At 32.7% G+C, this 9,588-nt stretch overlaps 1 protein-coding gene across 1 annotated transcript in view; it reads left to right on the forward strand.

The window, feature by feature from the left end:
• LOC109210525 (protein MICRORCHIDIA 1-like) overlaps positions 2,680 to 9,588 on the forward strand; it is a 26,090-nt gene continuing 19,181 nt past the window's right edge. Inside the window, exons 1-8 of the mRNA XM_019373953.1 lie at positions 2,680 to 3,100; positions 3,195 to 3,269; positions 3,505 to 3,539; positions 5,912 to 5,990; positions 6,080 to 6,169; positions 6,383 to 6,458; positions 8,969 to 9,047; positions 9,167 to 9,295. Coding sequence (XP_019229498.1) covers positions 2,860 to 3,100; positions 3,195 to 3,269; positions 3,505 to 3,539; positions 5,912 to 5,990; positions 6,080 to 6,169; positions 6,383 to 6,458; positions 8,969 to 9,047; positions 9,167 to 9,295 — 804 coding nt within the window. The 5' untranslated portion in view covers positions 2,680 to 2,859. The remainder of the gene's footprint in view (positions 3,101 to 3,194; positions 3,270 to 3,504; positions 3,540 to 5,911; positions 5,991 to 6,079; positions 6,170 to 6,382; positions 6,459 to 8,968; positions 9,048 to 9,166; positions 9,296 to 9,588) is intronic.

Here is a 9,588-nt window from a genome sequence, read left to right on the forward strand (position 1 = left end):
TCACGTCCAATTGACATCAAATTTTGCACACAAGTCACATTTGCCATTACAGACCTATTCCAACTCCCGAAATCAGAATCCGACCCCGATATCAAAAAGTTCACTCCCGGTCAAACTTCTTAAAAATCTAATTTTCGCCAATTCAAGACTAATTCGACTACGGACGTCCAAATTACAATCCGGGCACGCTTCTAAGTCCAAAATCATCCAACGGAGCTAACGGAACTGACGGAACTCCATTCCGAGGCCAAATACTAAGAAAACCAAACTTGGTCAATTCTTCGAACTTAGAACTTAAATCTTGAAGTTCATTCTTCCAAATCGATTCCGGATAACTTGAAAACCAACACCAACGATTTACGTAAGTCATAATAAATCATGCGGAGATACTCGAGCCCTCAAAATACTCGAGCGAAGTGCAGATACTCAAAACGACCAGTCGGATTGCTATAGTAAACTTTGCAAAATCTTCAACTAGAAAGCCTAAGAAAATATATAACACTCGAAAGCCTACTTATTTTGAGTTTTTTAAAATACTACTCTATATAACAATAAAACTCTTTACACATCCAATATGTTCTTTAAAACACTATATGAAGTTCTAAAGAAAGTATAAGACATTTTTAAAATAGATGTAGGTATTGGGGTACACGCGCGTCGCGCCCCTTAGCGAATCATTATTCGTCTTTTTATTCTTAAAAAATCAATTTCATACTAGGCAAAATAGTTATTTAATTATTTTTTAATATTTAAGACTTCAAAATTTACTAAATTTTGTTTATTAAATCATTTGTTATTTGGACTATTTAATACAACAAATTTGTAGAAGAAAAATAACACTAAAAAATTCGCCCAATTCCTTTTAGGTAGGAGTCCTTTTTCTCTCACATATTTTACTGTTATAAAATTATAAATGTCTACTAGGTCAATTGAAGTTCATGAATTTCTTGCATGGGTTGATAGAGCATCTCCATGAGTGACAATTTTAACTCCATTTAAAAAAAAACTTAGAGATAAAAAAGGAGGATAAATAAGTAACATTAAAGGGAGGTTATAAATATATAATTGTACAAAAAGTTAATCTTTTAGCAATTCAATTAGATATTTTTAAAAATAAATTTATGAAAAATAATTTTTTTTTACTTAGATAAGTTTAAAACAATTGAGGGGGAACTTAAAGATGAAAATTTTCATCATAGAAAACCTAAGATAAAAGGAATTCCTTTAAACCTATTCAATGTTTGTATATAAAATGGTATTTTCAATATATCAATGATTGAGAACACTTTTATGTAGCGATTTCTTTTCTTATTGACTTATATATATAGAAGTAATACTTTTTATTTTAAAAAACTTCACTTTTATTTATAATTAACATTACAACAAACATAAAGTACAAACGTTCGGATTTTATTACTTGTAATAATAATTTTTGTAGATAAAAGTATAGTTATAATTAAATATTTATATATGCTATGAGCTAATATTAATAATTTAAATCCCAAAATAATAAATTATTTCTTTTAATAATTAAAAAATATAATTAAATATTTGAATAAAAGAAATCAGAATATAAAACAAAATCAATTATAATATTAAAAATTAAATTGGTTAAAATATAAACTTAAGAATTAAGGATGAAATAGTAGAAGACAAAATGTATTCATAAAGAGATTTCAGGTGAGAGAGACACAATTTAACATATTTGTATAACATGTTATGAGATATGTATAATTACAAAATAATGTACAACTAATTTAATTAAATTCATCATCTATGAATATTTAGAAGATATTGAATATAATTATTATGTTAGTGTAAGACAAATTATTTTCATCATTTAAACAAATATTATTTTAACATTACTATATATATTTTTAATTAATAGACACTATAATCACGTGCAACCCAAGTTTACTAAAACTAGTTGAATAATAACGATACCCTTACAATTTATATATTCTTCTCCTATAAAATAAACTTTTATTTTATTATACAAATATTAATATATACACGTTATATTTCACAACAAATTAGACATCCATTAAGAAATAACTTATATATTACAATCTCTATACTACTAATTTAAATATTGTCAATCCGTATTACTAATTTTTACATTGTCAACCCAGATTTTACTAAATACCACATTTTAAGCAAATACATGTTATAAGGTCATTTGTCATGTTAGAGATTCGTATCAATAAAAATAAAGAGAGCCTGTGGTATTAATTTGAGGTGTTTGGCCAAGTTTTTGGAAGGAAAAAAAGTGCTTTTGAGGAGAAGCAGAAGCAGTTTTGGAGAAGCAGAAAAAAGTAGCTTCTCTCCAAAAGCACTTTTTTGAGAAGCACTTTTGAGAAAAAATACACTTAGAAGCAGTTCTTTAAAGCTTGGCCAAACACTAGTTGCTGCTCAGAAGTGCTTTTCAAACAAATTAGCCAAACACAAACTGCTTCTCACCAAAAATACTTTTGAGAAAAGCACTTCTCAAAATAAGCTTGATTTTTGCAGCTTGGCCAGAAGGGCTAAGTGTTGAATCATAGTAGTTCTTATTTATGCAGTTTTTTTTTCTTCTTTTTTTTGCAAAATAAGTACGTAGTATTTTCAATCAAGGGAAGAAAAGGTCAGCTTGTTAAAGGAAAAAGGAAAAGAAAAAGAAAAAAAACGCCCGCGGCTAAATCCAATTAACAACAATCCTCTGCGCCCCTTTGGCTGGAAAAAAAAGAAAAAAGAAAATCAGAGAAACCCCCTTGACTGAAAATCCGGTTTAGACTGTAGTATTGTAAAACCTGAAGAAACCAAAACGGTACATTCTCGTGAAATCAAATCACTAAATCCCTCAAATTGAATTATTTCTCAATGTCGCCTGAGAAGCCCCCAATCGATGTCGTCGAACTCGACAGTAGCGACGACGAAGGCGCCGGCGTCATCGGAAAGAGAAAACCAGACATGCCTCCCGGAGGAAATTCACTGAGTAAATCACCGGTAATAGAAAATCCCAACGCGATTGTTCCATCCAATTACAGGCCACTGGAGTCTCGAAGTTTCTGGAAAGCTGGCAATTTTGAAGTTGGTCGTATCAAATCAACTGCTATACATGGTTCATTTCTCATCTTTTAATTTTTTAGTTTATTTTTTCGCAGTTCAGAGTTTACTTTTGCTGCCAACATGATTGAAATTTATTTTACGTGTAGGTGAATTGGAACATGCGCGTGTTCATCCCAAATTTCTGCATTCCAATGCTACTTCTCATAAATGGGCGTTTGGAGGTATACTTTATTACTGTGTGCTTTTCATTTTCATGTGGCACTGTGATCTTGTTTTAGAAATAAATGAACTTTGGATTGTTTTGGGTTTGATAGAAGTGCATACTACCAATCTTATTAGTCATAGTCTTATGGTGGTGGAAGATAGTTAATTAATAAGTACGTTTCACAACTTTCACTGTGGATTCATTTTGCTCTTGCTATTGTACGACCACTGATACTTTGAATGTCATTGCAGCAATAGCCGAGCTTTTGGATAATGCTGTTGACGAGGTATTTACTGTAATGTTGATTACTTTTGTTGTATTGTGTTCTATGCGGTGAAATAGAAGTTCAGGCTTTCTACTTATAATTTATCGATTCTGCTTGAAGTCTGGTTTCTGTTGAAACTACAGCATTGTCGCCCCATATGTCTTTAAGAGTTCTGCTATATTTTGTTGCTTTGGTTAACTTACCTCACACACTTGCTTTCTCCCACCAGAAGCCATCACCTTTTCCTCATTGTCGTCCGACGGACTTTCCTTCAATTAGAAACCTATTGTCACAGAATCATGTCATTTCCTCCATGTTGAGCACAATCTAACCAAAATCTTACCAAGTTGTTTCATTTTAAGCTTTCTTTCCCATGTCTGCCAATAATATCCTCATAAAAAAAGTTAGTCGTGGTACTACAGAGGATTTAGGCATTTTTGAATTGGTTTCTGGCGAGAAGAATAGCTTTGAATTGCTCTTACGGGCCATTGCCTTTTTGAATTAATTGTTGTTAAAGTTGAGATGTTCATCGTTGGATTGGTAGACATCACTATTCGCAAGAGAACCATTGTCTTTTTATTCCTATTGATTTCATTTGACTTCTTGTTGTCTAAGGTGGCCCTCAGACGTAATTGTGGTATTCAAAGGTTAAATATCCTAAGAGGTTTTGCAACTAAAATGTGGTTCTTTTGTCTAAGTTTCTTTGCAGAGGTAGACATGAGGCCTCACAAGACATCTTCTTAGCAAAGAGCTTGTTGGGGGCCCCCCGTGAAAGTTTGATTGGGTCTTGTAGTGAATCTTGTTTCTAACAACTTTCTAATTTAACATAGCATCAAGCAATCAGAACCAAAAGGCCGCAAGTTTACCCTTCTTTCTCTCCCCCTTCTTCTGTGCTGAGTAGGTAACAGAAGCTCCATTTTAGTAAGAACTTTAGGTTAGACACCTGTTGGTTTGGATACCTCACAACTTTATTAACTTTCTTACCTTCGTGTGTTTCATTTCCTCTTTTTTCGTTTTGGATGGAAATTCAATTATTTTGAGACTTGAACGTCTTAAATATAGTTCTCACTAACCTTTGGTTTCTTCAATTAGACTTTCTAATACTCAAGGTCATCGCATTTGGCTCCTAATGTTTTGTGATTTTCAGTTGTAAATATTTATTTTTCTCATTTGTTGTTTGTTCTAGCAAATGTGCCCGAGAGTACTAAGGCACATTTTCTTGATGAGGAAGAGCAGCGAGACACATCCTCATTTCTCTATATTATTATTTTGCAAAAAATTAGAGGCTGCAATTGTTTAATTAATCTAAGTAATTGTTTGCTATTCCCTCTTCATTTTATATTTTTTACTCATGAAAGAGTGGTTCTTCAATTTATGGTGTCCTCTGTAAATAGAAGGGGTAATGCCAGGCAGTGTGAAGGAGTTAATTTTCAGCTGGAGTGGTGGAAAATGAAAGAGAAGGCGTAGGGCATGGGATGTGGTCTTCTCGCACTAATGTGGGTCTTTTGGAGAGAAAAATAGGAGAGCTTATGAGGGTGTAGAAATGAATTTTATACAGTTTTGGAGTAGTTCTTATCCCTTATACCATTTTGGTGTACTCATTAGATTCCTTTGTCTATTGAAGAGCGGGTTTTGTTTGTAGAAAAACCATATGTTTTTGTAGGTTTTCTACTTTTTGATATACTACTCGTATACGGGCTTCTTTTTGCCCCTTCATTAAATTTTATTACCTTATAAAAAAAGAACATTCTTATGTTGATTTTTTAAATAAATTATGTGATTAACTATCCTCCGTTGTTCAAGACTAAAGATTCTTCGGATTTTCTGCTCACAGCTTCTCCCCTTTTTTTGGACCTACAATAGAAATTGTTCTGTTAGTTCTACCTAAGTTGTTGTGTCAGTTGCATTAGGGAAAAAAGGCCTAGATATTTTGATGAGCTTTCTTCTTCATTATGGGCATGCAGACAACATAGCTGACAATTTTAGCTCTTTCAACCTGAACCGATCACCACTTTTGATCTTTAGTCCTGTGAGAAGTTTCCTTCTACAGAAGCTTATACGCTGGCAAACTCATATCATTTAACTGAGAGCCACCATTTCCCAGCCTTCAACATCGAAAGTCATATGATTTATGTGGACGAAAATCTTTCTCCACCATGCCGACTTATAAAAAAATCTCTGGCTATGCTGCTTGCACTGGTAGATTCTGTACTTTCACTTTCATGTGTCTTCTTGTTAAGCAATTTAGATAATGTGGTGAAGGGAAAATCAAGATTGTATGTTGAAACCAGTCTCTCTTGCACTCGCATAAATTTTCTTTTGTCCAATGGCCATTTTTCTTCTTTGTCTTAATCTGCATACTTTTTTTGATAAGATTTTTATCTGCATACTAGATAAGCAGTGGGGCAACTTTCGTGAAAGTTGACAGAATTTATAACCCAAGGGACAACTCTCCTGCATTGCTCTTCCAGGGTGTGGTATTGCTGTTATTTTCATCACTATCATACTACACTTTTTACCTTGTTACAATTGCCATAACATATACTATATAATCTGAGCAGACGATGGGGGTGGTATGGATCCAGAACGTCTTCGCAAATGCATGAGCCTGGGTTATTCTTCAAAAACATCAAACTCAACAATTGGACAATGTAAGCATCTAGAGTTTCAAATAATTGGATTAGGTGTATTAATTTGTATTACTGGCATAATCTGTTTTTGTGCTCCGTTGGTGCTTGGGAATCACTTATACTTCTGTGAGGTTTTGAGGCATTTTATGCTGCTTGACTTTTTCTTTTTGATGAATATGCTACTTGATATTTTGAAAGCTAATTTTTTTTCTTTGGTCTTTTCCTGGAGTTTAGATGGTAATGGATTTAAGACGAGTACCATGAGGTTAGGCGCTGATGTAATTGTTTTCAGCCGTTCATCTCAGTCAGGGTATCTCTCTCTCTCTCTCTCTCTCTCTCTCTCTCTCTCTCTCTCTCTCTCTGGTAGTTATGGAACCTGAGGGTCCTTATCACATTGATTTCAATAAAGAATTTTTAGGAGTTGTTTTATGAATCACCAACTCTCAAGGTTTATATTATGTCCCTCTAAGAAAACATAGCTTATTATATAATCTATCTATTTCTATATTATTATAAAAGTGGGAAGCCCCTAAACTGAAAAGTTGAATTACCATAATATCCTTCTTACTGATTTAAATATCCCATTTGTTAAAATATAAATAAATAATCAAGTTTTTTTGAAGGGGTGTAACCCTTTAGATTAGTAACTAACTATTCCTATGTTCTATTTGGTTCTCAAGCGTTGCTACTCTTGGTTGGTTTTTGTTAAATGGGAACAGAATATAAAAGGCTATCTTAACCCTTGCAAGCAAAAGATTGATCCCTTAATTGAGAAACGGAACAACAAAATTGACACGAGTCCAGCTGCTGTGATAATACCAAAAGTCAAAGCACTTTACTGAATACTCATTTTTAAATAATGATACAACAATATCGCCCGATGTTTCATGATGCAATTACCACACCTTGTTGTGGCTTCAAAACCAATTCAGAAACGTTACCTTGCAGTGTTTTATTTCAACGAGAAATCGCTGCGAGACTCCATCTTTAGCTTGTAATTTTAGTAGACTTTCAATCTAATGAACTTTTGGATTCAGATTTTAAATTTTGCATGGACTACTTGTTTGGTCTGAATAATGCATCTCTTCATGAGGTGACACATATGTATGGAATGAATTCGGAAAGTTTAGGATTGACATATTTGTTAATGTTATGATTAACTTTGTATTCCATCGCTAACTTGAATTCCACTAATTGACATATAGTATGGTTACATGTATATTATATGAAAGTTTACTTTTAAGTCAAGGGATGATATGAAGTATTTTATTTGAAAGGATCATATATGTACTCAAAAGTTGTACCATCTTGAGATCATGAGAATAAATAATATTTACATTTAGATATTGTATAAAGAGTTTGATGATTTTAATGAATTTTATGTCTTTTGAGATAAGCATAATAGATTAATATATTATGCTTAATTATATTATATGATTTTGAGTTTTCATATGTTTTATGGAAAAGGCTATTCCTCTGATGACAGGGTGCCTTTTGTAGAGAACTATTTTTATTGTTGTGTAGTTTCTCTATTTGCTGGTATCTCAGATGATTCCTCCCCGGGGGGTAGGGGGGTGGGGGGTTCCTACAACATCAATACTCTGAATTTTGAAGTGCTGGAACAAGCTTATTATTATCGTTTTGCTTTTGGATAACTAGTCTTAGGCTACGCGCAACCCTACAGTGCGTATATATTTTCTTAAAATATTAAGTAATATATATGTGTGACGTAAAATAAAGATTAAAGAAAATATTTAAATCTCTGAATATGAAGAAGGTTAATAATATTTAACTAACTAAACAAAGAATTGTAATTACTTTTTATTCTATGTTTAGTCGATTGTTTTAAATAAAGTGTATCTTCGATGACATGGAATTGGAGAAACGTAATGTAATTTACTTTTTATTGTACGTTTAGTCAATTGTTTTCTAAATAAAATAGTACTCCCTTAAAAATAATATTCGTAAAATTTCTTACAAAATAAGAAAAGGTAAAAAAGAAAACATTCTTAGAGTTCTTAGCATAAACAATAAAAGAAAATATGCATCTAATAAAGACTCATGTTATCTGGTTATTTCGTGTATGAACATCTAACATTTAAAGGTTTTATTATACTGCCTAACAAAGAGAAATTTAAATTTAAGGAAGCTCCTAAATATTAGGCCAAGTATATTAATGAGAATTAATTTTAAAATTCTAAATAATAGGAAGGTAATCTAAATTATAATTTTATCCAATATAAACTCTATTTTCAAAAGGTAAAAAGGGCGAACGACATTTCGCTAAGGGGCTTCGTGCTTTTAATATAGTATAGATAGTGGTGATCGATCAAGCTTGCAGACACACCTCGTCTAATTTGGCGGATAAGTGCTACTTTCACCAGTACACCTATCCGGTAACTTTGCCTATTTAGACTTAGGCAAATAAGAAGAGTTCACCTAGTGCTGCTTCTGTTGGGACTCGAACTTTGGTTTCCAAGGTGGTTACTCCAATTTTTTTATCGCTAGGCTGCCCCCAGGGTCGAACAAGCTTATATTTGAACAGATATTAATTCTTGTCTAGAATGAATCCTAGTGAGTTCTACAACAACAACAACAACAACCTAGTAAAATCCCAGTGAGTTCTAGAAATATAAAAAAGAAAGGGACTCAGAAGGTGATGGATGGGCATTTGTTTGCATTATGCTGCTTGATATGCAGCAGCATACTATTTCTGAAACTTACTGCTCACTAGTATTACCAAACTGTTAGTTATGTTTGCTAGAATTGATATTGTGCTTGATAATCTAATTTGATATTTTCTGCCCTTTTATGGTCTAGCCGAGCAACTCAAAGTATTGGTCTTCTGTCCTATACATTTCTTCGGAGAACAGGGCAAGATGATGTGATTGTTCCAATGGTAAATATTCTTTAAAATCTGTTGAGTTTTGTAATATTTGGCACTTGAAGCTTGTAATTTGTTATTGAACATGAACATCTATTCTTATTCTTTCTCCTTTTAATTGAAAATTGATGCAGATCGATTTTGATATCTCCGACCATTGGGCTGAACCAATACTATGTGGCTCTCAAGATGATTGGTCAACTAACTTGAAAACAATCCTTGAGTGGTCCCCTTTTGCAACAAAGATGGATCTTATGCAACAGGTTGGTTGGATAATTGGTGCAGATACTATAAAGCTACACTTTTATTTTATAAATTTGTTTTGTGTGAAAAACGTTTTAGAAAGTTACTTTATAGATTCAACTCTTTGTTGCAGACTCAGAGCTTCGACGTGTTATCTGAAGTTCTTTTTTATGAGAAGATGCCATGATCAAAAACAATCAAATATTAAAATATGCATTTATGTTAACTCATTAAGCATATCAAGACAAACCCATGAAACTTTGAGCGAATATGTACTTCCTTTTTCTCAAATTTAGATACACAGTTTTCCGGG

The sequence above is a fragment of the Nicotiana attenuata genome, chromosome 2 (assembly GCF_001879085.1).
Source record: "Nicotiana attenuata strain UT chromosome 2, NIATTr2, whole genome shotgun sequence".
In the NCBI taxonomy this organism is placed as follows: Eukaryota; Viridiplantae; Streptophyta; class Magnoliopsida; order Solanales; family Solanaceae; genus Nicotiana; species Nicotiana attenuata.